General features: G+C 36.5%; 1 protein-coding gene across 1 annotated transcript; it reads left to right on the forward strand.

Moving 5' to 3' along the window:
* Positions 1-576: 576 nt before the first annotated feature.
* On the forward strand, positions 577-3183 carry OPS (LOW protein: UPF0503-like protein, putative (DUF740)). The gene is made up of 2 exons (XM_078967936.1): positions 577-2701; positions 2805-3183. The coding sequence occupies exon 1, from the start codon at positions 722-724 to the stop codon at positions 2687-2689; it is 1968 nt and encodes a 655-aa protein (XP_078824062.1). The 5' UTR covers positions 577-721; the 3' UTR covers positions 2690-2701; positions 2805-3183.
* Positions 3184-21068: the final 17885 nt, after the last annotated feature.

The raw sequence follows: 21068 nt of genomic DNA on the forward strand, positions 1-21068 counted from the left end.
TAATATTCCCACTAAAATTACACATTTTGTCCTTCAAGTTTTACTTAATATCTAGATTTAGTGTGAAAGTTTTATTTTCAGTCTCAAGTCAAAAACTTTATCTATAAATTATAATAATTGAATCTCTATTTTTGTCTCCTTCAAAATTGCCCGTTATATGACAATCACATGTGTCATATGTTTTAAGGTTTTTGCTCGATTTCATCCGATTCATCTATCTATCTATTTTTTCAATGTTTGATTTTTAAAATTAAATTAAATTTTTTTCGTTTAAAATGTAAAATCTAATTTATTTATAAACTACTCATAATTTCATCTATATCTAAGGAGAGATTAAAACTCTCGACTTCAAAAAGAAAAAACAACATCCGAAGTCCGAACTATAAATTAAATCAGACTATTATATTTAGCGATATAAATCCAAGAATCCAAAATTATTTTAACTAAACATGTAAATTAATAGTAGATGAAGGATAAAACTTGAGTTTAGTCTAAATGTTATTATTTTATTATTTTTCAATGAGTCCGAGGGTAGAATTGTCTTTGTAGTGGTTTTACTAAAGTGAGCATCCTCGAGGTTCTCTCCGGCTTCCTTCAGTGTCCGTTGGTAACTCTTCACCGCTTTCTCTCTCTCTCACATTAAACCAACGTTACTTTGTTTCATTAATGTTAACATGAGCAGAGTGCGCACTGCACACCATTCCTGCAACCACCGCCGGTTATGAATCCCACAACCGACCAACTACCACCACCGCCACAACAGGCGTTGCCATTACAGCCACCAAGATCCTCCTTCAGCTGCGACCGCCATCCCGATGAGAACTTTTCAGGATTCTGTCCATCATGTCTCTGCGAACGTCTCACCACTCTAGATCAATCAGCTAACGCCACCGCTGCCGCTTCCTCCTCCCGTCGTAATTCCACCTCCTCCGCCACTGCTGCTGCTCTCAAATCGATATTCAGAGTGCCTTCCTCTTCCATCACTACCTTCGAAGCCTACAAAAACAAAACAGCAGCTACAGCTACAGCTTCAGGTTCAACCAGAACCTCATTTTTCCCTGAGCTCCGCCGCACAAAGTCTTTTTCCGCCTCGAAAAACGAAGGATTAGGATTCTCTGCCGGGGTTTTCGAGCCTCAACGGAAATCGTGCGACGTTAGGGGTCGTAACACTCTCTGGACACTCTTCTCCATCGACGACGAAAATAAACCCAGGCATTCCTCCGCTCAACAACAAGCCCTAGGAAACACTGGGACCCTCCTCGAGACCAACAAAGAAGACGACGACGAAGAAGAAGAAGATCAATTTCACAACGAAGAAATTGAACTTGCTGAAGAGCAAGACGTGAGTAATTTTAACGATCCTGAGAACGACATTGTGGAAGAAGCCGCTGAAATTCAAGAAGAAGAAGAAGAGAATGCAAGTGTGGACGATTTGAAAACCATGAAGGATCACATAGATCTCGATTCGCAGTCTAAAAAACCATCATTATCAAATTTCTGGTCAGCGGCGTCGGTTCTAAGCAAAAAATGGCAAAAATGGAGACGAAAGCAGAAGAAGAGCAGCATCGACGGCAACGGCGTCCTCTCATCCTCAACATTGCCGGTAAAGAAACCGATTTCGCGTAAGTATCGAGAGACTCAGTCCGAAATTGCTGATTACGGATTCGGCCGGCGATCCTGCGACGTTGATCCCAGATTTTCACTTGACGCGGGTCGGATCTCGTTTGATGATCCGAGATACTCCTTCGACGAGCCTAGAGCTTCCTGGGACGGGTATCTAATCGGCCGGACTTTCCCACGGCTTCCTCCCATGGTAGAAGATGCACCTGTGGTGCAGATACCACGTTCCGATATGCAAATCTCCGTCGAAGAACAACCACCAAATGTAGATCTTCTTGTCCCCGGTGGATCAATCCAAACCCGAGAATATTACTCCGATTCTTCCTCCAAGCGCAGGAAAAGCCTCGACAGGTCAAACTCCATCCGGAAAATGGCCGCCGCTGTAGTGGCGGAAATGGACGAACCAAAAACAACCACCGCCCCAGTCTCAAACGCCAAAGTTTCTCCCGCAACCATCGATTACAACCACGGTCATGGCGCCTTAAAAAGATTTCCAAGCATTGGTGGTGAGCGAGAATTAGCAAGGGATTCATATTCAAATTCCTTAAGAGACGATTGCTCAGAGACATTCGAATTAGGGTTCAGAGACAACGGCGAGAAGAAGGAGGGCAAGAAACCCAGACGATGGAGATGGAAGTTGTGGGGGTTCATCCACCGCCGTGGAGGATCCAACAAAGACGACGACGACGACACTTTCAGCAGAGTAAACGGCGTCGAGAGATCATACTCAGAATCATGGCAAGATCGAACAGAATCAAAAGGTGGGTTTAACAAAAAAGTATTACGAAGCAACAGTAGTGTAAGTTGGAGAAATTCTTCATTCAACACCACCAAGAAACCAAACTCTGAAACCAACGGGAAGAACAGGAAAGTTGGAGGAGATGAATTTGTTCTTGAGAGGAATCGAAGTGCAAGATATTCACCAAATCACACAGACAGTGGACTCCTTCGTTTCTACTTGACTCCATTGAGGGGTAGTCGAAGAAATGGAATTGGAATTGGAACAGGAAAAAGCAAACCAACAAGCAACTCAAATTCAATTGCCAGAAACATGCTTCGACTCTACTGAAACGTAACCAAGGTTAATACTTAATACTTAATACCACTAATCTTGTTTTGTTGAATTTAATTTGTCTTTAGTGTTGTGATATGGGATCTTATTAAATTTGGGTTTTTTTTGGCAGTATGATTGATGGGAAGATTAATGCTAAAAGAGTTAAAAATCATACTGAAAGTTGCAAGAAGACAAAGATTATTTATGAAGATGCTTTCCTAAGAAGGTAATAAACTCACACATGTACTACTCATAATGGATCATTGAGGTTGATAAGAAAACACACAGGTGTGAATTGTGAATTGTGAAAGGTAAAAGGGTTTGATCAAAAGAGGAAAGGTGGTGTGCTAAATTGGTAAACAAGGAGATTGCTTCTTTCAAACAAGGCTAGGAATTTAGTTCACATTTGACACAAGTTTCACTTACTCCCTCTCGCGTGTAGTTTTTCGGATCTTTCGAAATGATTTGTAACTTTGTATTTGGCAATGAGAAATTTTTTTCCTCTTTTATTTTTTCGAACAAATCTTAGACATTTTGGATGCGTGTTTGGTACACGGGACCGTTGTCTAGGGTTATTTATGTCTTTTTGCATATATGATATCTCGAGAATGAATCTCTATCCCTTATTTTATCTTGGTGGGACAAAAAAACAGTTTTTGTTTTGTTGACATCGGTTTCTAACAATTAATATCATACTAATTTTGTCGAGCTTAACAAACTTAGAATATGTTGTTACATGGGACTGTTGTCTAGGGTTATTTATGTCTTTTTGTATATAAGATAGATTGAGAACTAATTTCTATCCCATCTTATTTTATTTTGGTGAGACAAAAGAAAAAGAAAACAGTTTTTGTTTCATTTGACATCGGTTGATGGCCGATCCATATCAAATGAAGTATCTAATCTTGTCATGCTTAACAAAGTGAGCCTTAGAGCATCTTTGTTACACACCTACACTTACGAAACAAACAGAATCAGAAGGGTATTTTCGTCTTTTGTATAAAATAGATCGAAAACTTGTTCCTATCCAACATGTTCTATCGAGTGAATAAAAGAATTACAGTATTTGTCAATTAACATCGATTTAGCTCGTTTAATATGTCAAAAACGATATAAATTCATTTAATAAATGTCGAACACAATATAATTTATATTATCATGTTTTAGGGTTAGGTTGGTAAGAGAAGAAATTGTTATGTTTTTGAAATAATTATTTTGTTCATATTGCGATAGATGTTAAGAAACAATCAATAAATGACAAGACACAACATAGTGGTGTTTTATCGAGTCTGGATCATTTGTTACTATCAATCGTTTCTTTTTCTTTGGTGAAATTTGTATTTTATGCGGTAATAATTTGTACCTTAGTGTGGTGTTATTGTTTTTATCTTTTTCTTTGTATCTCTGGATAAAGTTATGTTCCAGTCTTTAATGTTGGGACCTGAAAGCTGTAAGATGTTCCTACAACTTGAGAATTACACATCCCTCTTCCCAATAATTACTCCTTTTGACCTGTAACATTCAAAATATATATATATATATATATATATATATATATATATATATATATATATATATATATATATATATATATATATATATTCTTGAATAAAATATATAAGAGAAAAAGGGAAATAAACAGTATGAACAAGAGAGGATTGTTGATTAATTAGACCCAAATCCCATGACAAAATGATTACATATAGATCTGTTCTTGAAATCAAAAAGATTCAAACACAATAATTGTGTGCCAAGTGAGTGAATAAAGTCAAAAAGTCACCTCTAACACCACACTACATTACCAATCACAATAAACACAAATATTTTCTCATTTTATTTATTACTTTTCGATTATTTTATGATTTCTACGATGGTGAATACGTATTTTTTAATTTAACGAAGAAAATCGGCACCAATATTTAGGATTATTCACCAAATATCATATTTTATAAAATAATGACACAGCAACTTTATTCTTTGAAAACCTTAGAGTTGTAATTGAGTTTGAAAAATAAAAAATTTAAAAGGATGAGTATCTGGTTGTTTTGCCCCGTTATTGCCGCGTGGACACGGTTAAATGCTGTGTTAAATGAGCACCACCCTGGCCGGCGTCGTGACACTCAATGACTGTTGATTAAGGTATATATATATATATATATATATATATATATATATATATATATATATATATATATATATATATATATATATATATATATATATATATATATATATATATATATATATAGAGGTTCAGGTTCATTTTAGATAATTCTAATTTTGTGAGAACGTGAGACCAAATCTAAAAATAATTTTAAAATGCGAAATAAATGGAAAAATCCAAAAATTCTTTTTTTAATTATTATTTTCGGAACTTGAATTAACTAATATATATATATATATATATATATATATATATATATATATATATATATATATATATATATATATATATAATAAAAAAATTTCCGTTTTTTTTTTTTGAAAAATACGTGAAATATTCTAAATAGAATATTACACTGACATATTCTAAAAAATAATTTTAAAATGCAAAATAAATGGAAAAATCTAAAATTCTTTTTTTAAATATTATTTTCGGAACTTGAATTAACTAAAAAAAATTAAAAAAAAAATAAAAAAAATTCTATTTTTTTTGAAAAATACGTGAAATATTCTAAATAGAATATTACACTGTACATATTCTAAAAATAATTTTAAAATGCAAAATAAATGGAAAAATTAAAATTCTTTTTTTAAATATTATTTTTGGAACATGAATTAACTAAAAAAATAAAAAAAATAAAAAAAATGCATCTCACGGTCTCACAAAATATAGGTGGTCTCAAATGAACCTAACCTTATATATATATATATATATATATATATATATATATATATATATATATATATATATATATATATATATATATATATATATATATTAGTTTATAACCCATGAGAACCACGGTTACAAAATTAATTAAATTTTTATACTAAAAACTCAAAATTATTAATTAATTATTTTAAAAAATTATTAATTAAAAGTTTTTTTTTAGTTATATAGATTTTGATCATTGATTTAAATAAATATATAAAATTATATCATTTGTATTATTTTTATTTTAATTTTTATTCTAATGTTATTAATTTTTTTTAATTCTAATGTTATTAATTTAATATAACTAAAGTGGAAATTTTAAAATTTGAAATTTGAAATGGAGTTGACAAATAACATACATTAATTATGAGATATAATAAGGTGATTAAATATCAAAATATCATATTTACCTTTCATAAAACTTTTAAATATCATATTTATCATTCATAAAATTTCAAAATATCATATATATGTCTTTTTTAAACATCAAAATATCATATATATCATTCTTAAATATCAAAATATCGTATATGCACTTTTTAAACATCAAAATATCAATGCTAATATTTAAAATATTCTCCATCTATAATAATCAACAACAACAAAAGCGAAACAATCAAAATATACATTCTATATAAATGGTTGAAGATGAATCTTTTTGTTTGTTAAGAGACCGACATTCCAATAATTTAGAAGTTTACATTCCATTATCTAAGGATAATATGTTAACTTTCTTAGTTATTATAATAATTCTAAGGTATAAAAAATGATCATAAAATATTAAACACATTATAAAAAAAGATTTGGAAAAATATAATATTTTGAAGGTTTATGAAGGGTAAATATGATATTGAGCAATTAAACTGGACAAATATGATATTTTGAAGTTTAAAAGGGGTATAAATGAAATTCTCCCTATATATATTGCCTATTGGTACCTATAAATACATAATTCATACATCATTTTATTTACATCATTCTTTTCTTTCTCTCAATATTTACAAAATTAAATTTCCTTTTCAACCTAAAAATAGAGTACAATCCAAACACCCCTCCACCAAACACAAACCCACAAACAAACATAACCGCTCTGGTCGGACTCGCGTAATATGATAACTACATAAATGACGAACCAGTTGGCAATTCTCTGGGCTAGCGAGAAAGTTTTGTCTCCTCGAGATTTGGAAGTGCTTTGAGCAATGAAGGAGAATATCTGGAACAGTTATTTGGGCATTTAGGACTTTTGTTTATTTATTTTTTTTAAAATTAGGATCATCATATTTTTTTTCTTGTGATGTTATTTTTAGTTTTTACATGTTATATTTAATTCAAGATTTATTTAAATAACATGTTTTATTAATTTATATATTTTTATAATTATTAAAAAAACAAATCAGAAAAAGTGAAAAAGAAAAAAAGAAATGATGATATCCAAATTAATGAGTGTTATAACATGTTGAACATTTTCTTTAATTAATGTTATAACACCAATGATGATGCGATACCAAAATAGTGTTATACATGCTACAATATATTGTACATGCCTAGTAGTCTTACAAATTTTGAACTTTCTTTTAGTGGTATGTAGTATATATAAGCTATTAAATTATTTGGTGAGCCTTTTTTTCCTGAAAGTTATTTTCAAATTCTCACAAAAATATGAGTTTTAAAATCTTCAGGACATGTAAATATTCTACTCTTTCTTAAAATATTTAATGTTATAAAGCTTTATGATATTGTTAATCTCCAACACAAAATTGTCAAACATGAAGAACATGTTTGAAACTTATATAGAGAATTCCAAACATGTTCTTCAAGTTTGAAAATTTAGCTAAAACAATTAGCTTAGTTGTTTTTGTCGGACGAGCCTTCATAGCGTTTGAATAGATAGAGTACACACACACACACACACACACACACACACATATATATATATATATATATATATATATATATATATATATATATATATATAGCCACACACAAACACACACACACACACACACATATATATATATACACACACACACATCATTTGATAACTATAATTGTTTTTAGCATATTTTAAACTTATGAACATGTTCGACTCGTATGAGTTAATTGGGCCAACCCTAATTTTCTTTGGCTTTAGGCTCTAATTAAGGGCCCTAACTCCTAGGGTTTCTCATGACGCGTAACCTCTATCCTCAGAAATCCATGATATGAAACCCTAGCCTCTTTTTTTGGTGTGTTCTTGTGTTTAGTGCCATTTTTGAGTGAAGTGGAAGAAGAAGAAGGAGATCTTGGTGCATGTGAAGCTTTTCCTTAAGGAAGATCCGACTTTCTCTTTTGTTTACGGACCTTTTTAAGTCAAAAAGTCTCTTTATTTAGGCTTTTCCTCCATATATCTAGGTTGTTGGTTAAGTTGTAGTCATTTTGGGCCCTAATCTTTATGTTCTTGGGGTTTGGGGAAACTTCATTGATGGTATATGTTATAAAAATCATATTTTTGGCAGAAAAACATAAACCATAAGTTCACATGCACCCTAAAGGATCTATGTTTTCACTATTGAATGCAATAATCAATTGAACATAAAGAACCCTAGTATTTTCGAAAATCATAAAAGGGTTTAGAAAAAAATACCTCTTGATTATACTAGTAGATAATCAAATAAAATCCTTTTTATAGTCACTTGGAAGCTAGCACCATAAATCTCGTGCCTCTGATGGTTCACACCCAACCCTAGCAACAAAGAGGCTTATTGAGAGAAGAGGGGATGGTGAAATTTTAGTCTTGACTTAGGATAATAAGATGGCCAAAATTTAGAACCCCATGAAGGGTTTACATAGGTGATCAAGGGATCCATGTATAAGGAAGTTTCCTAAGATAAGCCATAATCACTTAACTTTCTCCCTAAGGCATCCAAGGCTCCCTTGATGCCTAAGGAAACCCTAGAATCTTTCTAAAATCTGCCCCCTCCTCTTAGGGAGGTTCTAGAATTACTCAATGTTTAACTTTTGAACATTGTCACCTTTGGTCATTCCACTTTTACTATTCCAATTATTCCCAAAAGTAATTATGATTGATTTCTGATTAATCTATAATAATACTATTTCTAATTAATAATCCATTATGATTTAATTAATTTAATTAATTGTTTAATTAAAAGATAAAAATTAAATCAAAATTGGTTTAATTTTAAATTAAATTATTTTTTGTATTAATTTTGAAAATTTAAATTTAAACCTAGTATTTTAGAAAAGTTTAAAAATACACCTTATACTATGTATAATTAAAATATTAATATATTATATATATAAGACAAGTCAGTCAAATCGCTAGTACGCCTCATTCACGAAGTCATACTATAAGAGGAGTTTAAGAAAGCGACCTATAAAATGATTGCCATCGGGTATCCACTGTTAGCCACCGTTCTCTTCTATGGTGAAGGTTCGTTAGCCAAACGGATTTGATATGACATAATCTTATTAATAAGTATAATGATATAAAGTAACTAAAGCATTTTTTAAAAATCCCACTCTTAGTTACTTTAGGAAAAATGTGAAAAGTATGCTAATCCATAAAACTGCACATTATTATTTATATGTAGTTAGTGGAGTGCATGTGGTTAACCGACACACTAATAGTGACTATAAAAAGTAATAATAGGCATCTCGAATATTATCATTGTTAATGGAGCGCGTGTGGTTAACTGACATATTAATTGGAGATGATAAATGACATCGAGAGTGCCAAGCATATTTGTATGGTTATTCACATCTTGTTTGTGATCCTCGGTATCCCAGTCATAAATAAAAGAGCATTACTTGAGATTAAAAATGCCATTAATAAGAATCAATGAATCTTAAATGATTTAAGAATTTCATAGTTCGAAATTGGTGACATGCTTTTACCTACCTTTCATAAATTCGTAATAAGATCATGACATCCATCTTCTTAGTTGTGAATTGTTATATTGGATCCTAGCCTTAAATATTAATTATGGTTTAAAATATTAAGGAATTATAACATTTAACCAAAACTTCTTTTCCTCTAAAGATGTCTACTCCTGGTGATGCTGATGCATCTCAAAACTCTTCCCATAACGTCACTCCTCTCGATCGTGTACAAGGTGACATTGGATGACACAAACTACAATGATTGGATGCAAAACATCAATATGACTCTTCGATATGAGGGCAAAGAGTATATCCTTGAGAAACAACTCGTTGAGATCGATGTGGCCACTGCTACTCCTGAAGGAATAGACACCTACAAGAAACACTATGACGGCGTGACTAAGGTTTCTTGCATCATGGTTGCTACCATGATTCCTGAGTTAAAAACATTCTATGAGGACTACTGTCCATACGAGGTGAAATTGGATCTTATGGAAAAGTTTCACAAGAGAGCTTGTCAAGAAAATTATGAGGACATCAAAGCTCTAATGGCTTGCAAATTGAAGGAATGAGAGTATGTATGCAACCACGTGCAAAGAATGCAAAGATACGTAGAGCGCCTTGAAAGGATAAATGTGAATTTCGAAGAGGAGTTGGCCATAGACATATTCCTTAACTCTTTTCCAGCTTGTTATGATTAGTTTTTTGGCTTATCATTTGAACAACACATAAACTACACTGGCCAAACTCCATAACCTATTACGAACTACTGAGTCACGACTAAAAAAGAATCAAATTCCTAACTCTACCAATGCTCCTTCCCTTTCCATTGGGCAAAACAAAGGAAGGAAAAGGAAAGGTGCTTCTAAGCAGAACTGAAAGGGTAAGGCCCATGTTCGGTCATCTAGCAATGGCCCAAAAGCAATGCCTAACTATGATATTTCTTCTGTCAGTGATCCCAAAGAGGCAATTTGCTTCTATTGCAAGGATAAGGGCCATTGAAAATGAAGCTTCCCCAAGTACTTGTAGGACATCAAGTGTAACACCCGTAGATCAGGGCTAGTCAATTTAGAGACGATAAGCATCAAAAATGATTTTTTTATGGAAGATTATTTAGAAGGAGTAATCTTAACTAATTTGTAGTATATGTTACAAGGATTCCGTACATATAAAGAACGCCGAAATCCGAGTTATAACGAATAAGTTATGACTTGTCGAAGTTTCGCGACATAACCGGCACGACACAACGCGATGTAAATAGTGAATTTACGATAGAGCGAGATTTGGACTTAGAGATCTAAACAAATGTTGTCGAATTCATTAAACCGAGAACATGCATAAAAAGAATGCCCAAATCTGACTTCATATGAGGAAGTTATGATTTTTTTCTAAGTTTCAGCTTAACATTATGCAGTCCGAAACTCGAATTTGAGATCAAGCGATTTCTAGCCGAAGTAATCTAAACGAGAATCGAAGGTCTCGTTGATAGTAGTGCAACGGTAAAAAGATAGACAGGAACAGACGTCGGAGGAAGAAGTTATGAATTTATAACGGAATTTTCCTGTCCCAGATTCTAAAAATAATATAATAAAAATAAAGTCAAAATTAGCCGATGGAGTCTAAACTAAAGTTGTAGAGCATAATCTCACCTACGCGTGGATATAAAGAACGTTGAAAACGGAGTTCGTATGAGGAAGATATGAATTTCGGAAGTTTTATAAATAATTAAAATATATTAATTTTAATATTAATTCGGATATTATCCGAAGGAGGGGGGGGGGGGGGAGTCATCGATGTGATCCGAACTATGCTCAACGTAGTTGAGTATGCCCAGTGTACCCGGAACTGCCTCAACTATGTCACCTGACCAAAGTCAAGTGCCATACACATGCAGTGACGTCGCGTACGCCCAGCGTAATCGAGGTTTCAGCACCCTATAAATAGATGTCGAGGGTTGCCGATTTCTTTTGTTCAAACTCTTCTTTCTCACTCTTTTTTACCCTGTTTTACGTACAAGAAATATCCTAAAGCCCAGGTATCATTCCCGAGCCCCGAAGTAAGTCCCGAAGCCCCGAAGATCCCGAGAAGTGCAATTCCCGAGCCGAAGCTCTACCCTCGAGAAGCCAATTTTTGTGAAGATCTTCCAGATCTACCGAAGAATACTACTTCTACAAGCCGTAGTGCTGTCCGATCATCTTCTGATTAAGTGAGTGTATAGTCCCTTTCATAAACACGATTTTAGTACAAGTATTGGTTGAATGTATTATGAGTGAGTGTATAGTTACTTTCTTCTAACACATAAATATAAAGTATTACCTATGAAATACATGCTATGTGTTATATATTATTTTTCTATTTGAGATGGGCTTGGAATTGATGTTTTTATACAGGTGTTAAATGATTTAAACTATGCATGATTGTATTTATATCTACAAAAATGTTGGGTAGAACATGGGTAGATGGAATAGTTGGTGACGATGCGACTTCATGCCTCTTGAGTAAAACTTGGTGACGATGCGACTTCGTGCCTATTGAGTAAAACCTTGATGACAATGTAAATTCGTGCCTATTGAGTAAGCTTTGGTGACGATGCGACTTCGTGCCTATTTGATAAACCTTGGTGACGATGTGACTTCGTGCCTATTGAGTAAGCTTTGGTGACGATGCGACTTCATGCCTATTTGATAAACCTTGGTGATGATGTGACTTCGTGCCTGTTGAGTAAACCATGGTGACTATGGAGTTAGCGCCTGATAGCTGTGGATTTAGTATCTGATAGATAAACTTTAGCAGCAATGGACTTTATGCCAATTCCTTAGGTAAATCCTTATAGGAATGAATGAATGAAGGATAGTTGGTTCTTAGGGTAAAACCTTAAGAAATAAAGGAGATAATGGGGATGGGTATTTGGGTTGATTGTTTGATGATTGAATATAATAAATGTATTACTGTGGGTTGAAAACCCTATATGCTCACTAGGCTCCCAAGCCAGACCCACTCAGTTTTCTTTGTATCACAGGTATCAATACGAGGACATAGTTCACTGAGGGATTAAAGGAGATGTAATTCATTAGTGTAAATAAATGTAAGTTCTGTTTATGCTTATGTGTCTGTATCAGAACATGACATCCTGAGATTTTGTTATATAATGAATATACTTTTCTTTAAGAAATGCTTTGATAAATTTTTATCATATTTTGTTTTGGGAACAAATTCTACAACAATTTTATTTAAACGATTACTCTGATTTTAAAAACAAAGCGTAAACAAATCAGTCTTTTTTAGGCCGTGAAATTGGGGATGTCACAGTTGGTATCAGAGCATTAGTTTAAGCGAACTAGGAATTTTGTAGGAAATTTCTTGACTTAAACTTAGAATGCTAAGTAATGACCATGAGGAGTGTGTCTAAAATATGTTAGGTAGTACACCTAAATGGACACGAGCAATAGTTTATTTTAGGAAAGTTGCCTAAAATTATTTTATGTGCTAAATGTTATATGTTTCCATATATGATATTGTTTGTTCGGATTTATGGTCTGTTGTCGAACGGATCGGGAAACCTTATGTGTTTTGGATGCTAAGCGTACGGCTACGGTATTAGAACTAGCATGTAAAATTTCAGAGTGATAAAGAGATTTATACGTTTATCATATATAAAGCTTTCCTATCTTAAAATTCTCGCCTAAGTACACCAAACGTCTACTTGGGTGTACAAAACGTTATGGTGAAGACTCGTAGAGAATTAGATAGAGGAAATGAAAGGCTTACTATAGTGAATGACACATATCGGGAGATATCATAAGAGTTGTATATTGCCTTTAAAATATGTTTGGTAAAATAATAGAATGTTTAGAGGAGTACGGTACATCTAAAGTACACCTTCGATTGGCAAAATGATGGAATGATTGGTGTAATTCTTGAAGTTGTCCCATCGTTTGGAATTTCCATCACTAACCGAGTTGAAGCATAATTGATGAGTGAAGATGCGCCTAGAAGAAGTCCTAGTAGAGTCTAGGAAAAATTTGTATGATTAATTGGACACATTCGTATGTGTTAAATTGTTTTGTGATTTTAGGACTTGGGGACTGCGAGACAATACTTGGGACGAGTATGAGTAGGTGTGAATGGTAGTAGAGATCTATACTACCGGAAGCACAGGACTCGCACTTGGATCAGGAAAAGTCGCAAGGTTACCAAGAAGCTAGTAATTGATTCCGTTTTATTGAAGTATGTCATTACCATTGTTTCGGTAATGACTAGTAAGATGGTTGTTATTCCAACCCTAGTGGTCAAATCAAATTGAGTCCAACTACGATGAGAGGTCATCGGGACACGAACCACCGATCTGTTACAATAGATAAAGGAATGTATTTATCCTAAGAAGAAGAAGGAGTCCACAATAAGGATTTATTTTGTAACTTGAAGGTTATGATTGAAAGTCTAACATAGTATGAAGAGTAGATGAAAGATTGAGCATCACGGTTATTTATTAGGATGGAAAGTTAACGTATGTAATCATTGTTCAAGCCCTGTTTCGTTGATGATTCCGGGACGTAATCATCCTAAGGGGGTGATAATTGTAACGCCCGTAGATCAGGGCTAGTTAATTAAGAGACGATAAGCATCAAAAATGACTTTTTGATGGAAGATTATCTAGAAGGAGTAATCTTAACTAAGGTAGAGTATATGTTACAAGGATTCCATACATATAAAGAATGCCGAAATCCGAGTTATAACGAAGAAGTTATGACCTGTCGAAGTTTCGCGACAGAGCCGGCACGACACAGCGTGACGTAAATAGTGAATTTACGATAGAGAGAGATTTGGCCTTAGCGATCTAAACGAATGTTGTAGAATTCATTGAACCGAGAACGTGCATAAAACGAATGCCCAAATCTGACTTCATATGGGGAAGTTATGATTTTTTTCTAAGTTTCAGCTTAACATTATGCAGTCTGAAACTCGAATTTGAGATCAAGCGATTTCTAGCCGAAGTAATCTAAACGAGAATCGAAGGTCTCGTTGATAGTAGTGCAACGGTAAAAAGATAGACATGAACAGACGTCGGAGGAAGAAGTTATGAATTTATAATGGAATTTTTCTGTCCGGGATACTAAAAAGAATATATTAAAAATAAAGTCAAAATTAGTCGATGGAGTCTAAACGAAAGTTGTAGAGCATAATCTCACCTACGCGTGGATATAAAGAACGTCGAAAATGAAGTTCGTATGAGGAAGATATGAATTTCGGAAGTTTTATAAATAATTAAAATATATTAATTTTAATATTAATTTGGATATAATCCGAAGGAGGGGGGGGGGGGGGGGGCAGGGAGTCATCGATCTGATCCGAACTACGCCCAACATAGTTATGTATGCCCAGCATACCCGGAACCACCTCAACTACGTCACCTGACCGAACTCGAGTGCCATACGCATGCAGTGAAGTCGCGTACGCCCAACGTAAGGCTTAGTACATCCGGTGTACCTGGATTTACGCCCAGCGTAATTGAGGTTTCAACGCCCTATAAATAGATGTCGAGGGCTACCGATTTCTTTTGTTTAGACTCTTCTCTCTCACTCATTTTTACCCCGTTTTACGTATAAGAAATATCCCGAAGCCCCGATATCATTCCCGAGCCCCGAAGCAAGTCCCGAAGCCCCGAAGATCCCGAGAAGTGCAATTTCCGAGCCGAAGCTCTGCCCGCGAGAAGCCAATTTTTGTGAAGATCTTCCATAGCTACTGAAGAATACTACTTCTACAAGCCATAGCGCTGTCCGATCATCTTTTGATCAAGTGAGTGTATAGTCCCTTTCATAAATACGATTTTAGTACAAGTATTGGTTGAATGTATTATATCTATGTTATGAGTGAGTGTATAGTTACTTTCTTCTAACATATAAATATAAAGTATTAGCTATGAAATACATGCTATGCGTTATATATTATTTGTCTATTTGAGATGGGCTTAGAATTGATGTTTTCATACGGGTGTTAAATGATTTAAACTATGTTTGTATATATATCTACAAAAATGTTGGGTAGAATATGGGTAGATGGAATAGTTGGTGATGATGCGACTTCGTGCCTATTGAGTAAAACCTTAGTGACGATGCGGCTTCGTGCCTATTGAATAAAACCTGGGTGACGATGTGACTTCGTGCCTATTGAGTAAGCTTTGGTGACAATGCAACTTCGTGCCTATTTGATAAACCTTGGTTAAGATGTGACTTCGTGCCTATTGAGTAAGCTTTGGTGACGATGCAACTTTGTGCATATTTGATAAACCTTGGTGACGATGTGACTTCGTGCCTGTGGAGTAAACCTTGGGGACTATGGAGTTAGTGCCTGATAGCTATGGATTTAGTATTTGATAGATAAACTTTGGCAACAATGGACTTCATGCCAATTCCTTAGGTAAATCCTTAGGAATGAATGAATGAAGAATAGTTGGTTCTTAGGATAAAACCTTAAGATATAATGGAGATAATGGGGATGAGTATTTGGGTTGATTGTTTAATGATTGAATATAATAAATGTATTATTGTGGGTTGAAAACCCTATATGCTCACCAGGCTCCCACGCTTGACCCACTCAGTTTTTTTTTGTATCACAAGTATCAATACAAAGACATAGTTCACTGAGGGATTAAAGGAGATGTAAATCGTTAATGTAAATAAATGTAAGTTCTGTTTATGCTTATGTATCTGTATCGGAACATGACATCCCCAAATTTTGTTATATAATGAATATACTATTCTTTAAGAAATGCTTTGATAAAGTTTTATCATATTTTGTTTTGGGAACAAATTCTGCAACAGTCGTCTTTAAACGATTACTCTGATTTTAAGAACAAAGCATAAACAAATCAGTAATTTCTAGCCGTGAAATTGGGGATGTCACATCAAGGATGGAAAAGTGAATCCATCGTTGGCAGGCATTTACATTATTTAAACTAATAACTCACAACCTACTCGTTCCTGGGTCCTTGATACATGATGTGGTTTTCATATTTGTTCCGATTTGCAGGGACTAAGAGAAAGTGAATAGGTGAATCATGGAAGGATGAATCTAGTCATGGGTAATAGGTGATCTTCTCCTATTACGAAGATTAGAACTTATAGTCTTATGCTTAAAACTGATGTTAGATTAGATTTTGTTAATTATTGCTATTAGTAAAAAATGACACGAAACATTATTTCTTTTCATGCACCTTTTAGACAAGGTTTTCGATATATTGACATGAATGGATCGATTTTGGTTTATAAAAATGGCATTTTTATGTTTGAAGCTTTACCTTGTAATGGTGTGAATGAAACTATGATTTGTGTTGATAGCTTAGGTAATATTGTATTTCATGTTGATTCGTCTAACGGTTTAGAGCAGGTATGCTTGTGGCATTATCGTCTTGGGTACATTAACAAGAAGCACATCTGTAACACCGTAAAATTTAAAACAAAATTTTCACATTTTAAAACACATTTTCCAAAGACATTTATCAATAAAACCCCATTGTATCATAACTTTGTTTCACAAAATATTTCCCAAGATCAAAATACATAAAAACCCATGCGTGTGTACGAATCATGTCGGCGCCTTCCCGCGATCATCACTGGTACCTGAAACACATAACACATAACACTGTAAGCATAAAGCTTAGTGAGTTCCCCAAAATACCATACATAACACATACTAGCCACTCGAGGCTATAACTCTGTGGGCCCGTGGGCCTTAACTCTGTGGACCCTCTGGTCCTAACTCTGCGAACCTTCCGGTTCTAACTCTGATATACTCTGATATACACATGACATAGAAATAATGCAGTGCAACACATCACATAATATCATACAATAACTCTGTTATATAACTTTAATTACCACTTAAGGTAAAGTATAGTGAGAAGACTCACCTCAGATGTCTCGGTAAATCTCTGACTCGGTAGAAATATGATCTAGCCTCCACCTAATCACATAAAGTAATACTCTCATAAATATTACTCTCAGAACTAGACTCAACCCTCTCTAGGCACCCTTAGAAGGGTAAAAGACCATTTTACCCCTCCTTTGGCTCAAAGGTCCTCATTGTTGACCAAACCCTAAAAGTCAATGGTCAAACTTTGACCCGACTCGTCGAGTGCACTTGGGCAACTCGGCGAGTCCACACGTTTCCACTAACTCCTAGTCTCACTTGGCATGTCGAGTCTCTCCTCTTGCTCGACGAGTCACACCTGGCATGAATCGTGGGGCTACCCCGACTCAACTCGCCGAGTCTCAAGATCAACTCGGCGAGTTCCGTCTTGAACTCCAGTCCTCTAATCCCTCTCTAACTCACTGAGTTATTCCCCCAACTCGGTGAGTCTACTCGTTGAGTGATTTACGGGAAACCCTAACCCTACTCGCCGAGTCTTATCTTTGGACTCGACGAGTTCATGCCATGCAAACACTCCATTGACCTCATGAGGTCAGATCTGTTCCTTAAACCCATAGATCTGACCTTCCCAAGCATGATAATCACATAAAGTTCATACCTTGACACCTATATAACATCTAGATGATCCTACTTGGTGATTTAGCCCCAAAAATCAACTCCTAAGTTCATGGCTCCCAAAATAACCCATAAAGCTCCAAGGGTTAAGCTCTCTGGACGTCTTTGATTCCAGATCCAAAGCATAAACTCGAGAAGGGACAAATTGCTCCACATATCCATTCTTTAAAGGGGTTAGAAAACCCTAACTCTAAGAATCAACACCAAAACTGAAGAAGGTCTGAATAAATACCTCAAGATGAAGTCTCTGAACTCTAAAATCACCAGATCTGCTCTTTATTCAGCCTCCTCTAGCCTTGGTTACCTCCTCTTTGCAATCACACCAACAAAATGATCAAAAGTGGCCTCTCCTTTCTCACAAACGCTCTAGATCTCTTAGGGTATCTCTCTGGGGTTTGGTAGCCATAAATGACGGCCCTAAGGGCCTTTAAATAGGTGCAAAACCCGGGAAATTATGGTTTCATTAAACAGCGTGGACTCGTCGAGTCCAGTCATGAACCCGGATGAGAATCCGCGACCCTACTCGGCGAGTCTAAGCACTAACTCGCCGAGTCCCTCTACAAACTCCAAAATAAATGAATAAAATAATATACATGGGAATCCGGATGTTAGAATTCTCCCCCACTAGAATCAGACTTCGCCCTCGAAGTCTCACTCTGCAAACAACTCTGGATGCTTCTCACGCATCTCGCGCTCCGGCTCCCAAGTCAGCTCTGACCCTTTCCTATGCTGCCACTGCACCTACACCAGAGGCACTTCCTTGTTCACCAGAACCTTGACCTTCCGATCTCTAATTGCCACCGGTCTCTCAACATAGTTTAGGCCCACATCCACCTGAATATCCTCTAATGGTACCACTGCCGACTCATCGGCTATACACTTTCTTAACTGCGACACATGAAAAGTGTCGTGAATCTGACCCAACTCCGCAGGTAGCTCCAAACAGTAGGCTACCCTGCCTACTCTCGCGATCACCCTGAAAGGCCCAATATATCGAGGCCCCAACTTGCCCCTCTTCCTGAATCGGATCAGTCCTTTCCAAGGAGAGACCTTCAGGAGCACGAAGTCACCGACCTGAAACTCGAGATCGGATCGACGCCTGTCCGCATAACTCTTCTAACGACTCTGAGCGGTCAACAACATCTGTCTGACCTGCTGTATCTACTCAGTCGTCTGAAGCACAATCTTTGTACTACCCATCACACGTTACCCTACCTCTCCCTAGCAAATGGGGGTCCGACACCTCCTCCCATACAACAGCTCAAAGGGTAGCATACCAATGCTCGAATGATGGCTGTTGTTGTAGGAAAACTCTACCAAGGGTATGTGTCCCAACTCCCGCCAAAATCCAACACACATGCTCGGAGCATGTCCTCGAGTGTCTTAATTGTCCGCTCGCTCTGCCCGTCAGTCTGTGGGAGATATGTGGTACTAAAATGCAGCCTCGTACCCAACTCCTCATGAAATTTCTTCTAGAATCTGGAAGTGAAACGCACATCTCGATCTGAGACAATCGAGATCGGTACTCCATGCCGCGATACCACCTCTCTCACATACAACTCTACCAGCCTCTCTGCAGAAGAGCTCTTGCTAATAGCAAGGAAGTGAGCGTTCTTCGTCAACCTGTCTACAATCACCCAAATTGCATCAACGCCCTCGCAGTCCTCAGAAATTTGGTGATAAAATCCATAGTAATCTGTTCCCACTTCCACTCGGGAACCTCTAACGGCTACAACTTACCATGTGGTCTCTGGTGCTCGGCCTTAACCCCACGACAGGTTAGGCACCTCTCAACGAACCACACGACGTCCCTCTTCATACAGGGCCACCGATACTCCTTCTTTAGGTCCAAATACATCTTAGTGGCCCCGAGATGGATTGAGAACTTCGATCGATGTGCCTCTTCCATCAAAATGGTATGCGTCCCGCCCACAAACGGTACCTAAATCCGACCCTGAAATGTTATAAGCCCCTGACTATCGGTAACGAACCCCGATAACTCGCTCCCTCTTTTGGTTTTCTGGTCTCACAGCCTCAGCATGGGCCCCTCGAATGATGTCCAACACCGGAGTCATTACTGTCAATCTCATGCAAACGTCCCGCATCGGGGCGTTTTCCACCCTACGACACAAGGCATCGGCTACCACATTAGCCTTACCCGGGTGGTACAGGATCTCGCAATCATAATCCTTTACCACGTCCAACCATCTCCTCTGCCGCATATTCAAGTTGGGCTGATCCATCAAGTACTTCAAGCTTTTGTGATCCGTGTATATGGTACACCGGACCCCATACAGATAGTGATGCCAGATCTTGAGGGTGAACACTACTGCTCCCAACTCTAGATCGTGGGTGGGATACCTTATCTCATGAGGCTTCAACTGCCTCGATGCGTATGCTATCAAGTGCCTCCTCTGCATAAGCACTGCTCCCAACCCTGATATCGACGCGTCACAATATACCACGAAGTCCTCCATTCCCTCCGGAAGGGCTAACACCGGGGCTTCGCATAACCTTTAGCGAAGTGTCTCAAAGGAGGCCTGCTGCTCTGGGCCCCATGAGAAAGCAACACCCTTCTGGGTCAACTTGGTGAGTGGCACGATGATCTTGGAGAATTCCCTGATAAATCTCCGATAATAGCCTGCCAATCCTAGGAAACTCCTGATCTCTGTAGGTGAACTTGGCACCTTCCAACTCATCACCGCCTCAATCTTGGCCGGATCGACCAATATCCCTTTCTGGTTAACGATATGCCCTAGGAACTGGACCTCTCGTAACCAAAAATCACACTTGGAGAATTTGGCGTAAAGTCTCTCCGATCTCAAAACTCCGAGGATCTCTCTCAGATGTTCCTCATGCTATTCTCTGGATCTCGAATAAACCAAAATGTCGTCAATGAACACGATCACCGAGCGATCCAACATCGGCCTACATACTCTGTTCATGAGATCCATGAACACCGCCGACGCATTGGTGAGCCCGAAAGGCATCACCACGAACTCGTAATGCCCGTAACGAGTCCTGAATGCTGTCTTCTGGATGTCCTCAACTCGCACCCTCACCTGATGATATCCCGACCTCAAATAGATATTG

Source organism: Lactuca saligna, chromosome 8, assembly GCF_052625555.1.
Source record: "Lactuca saligna cultivar CGN05327 chromosome 8, ASM5262555v1, whole genome shotgun sequence".
Lineage (NCBI taxonomy): Eukaryota > Viridiplantae > Streptophyta > Magnoliopsida > Asterales > Asteraceae > Lactuca > Lactuca saligna.

Excerpts from the sequence above, each read along its gene's own strand:
- OPS (XM_078967936.1), top strand. The coding sequence starts at position 722 with ATGAATCCCACAACCGACCAACTACCACCACCGCCACAACAGGCGTTG.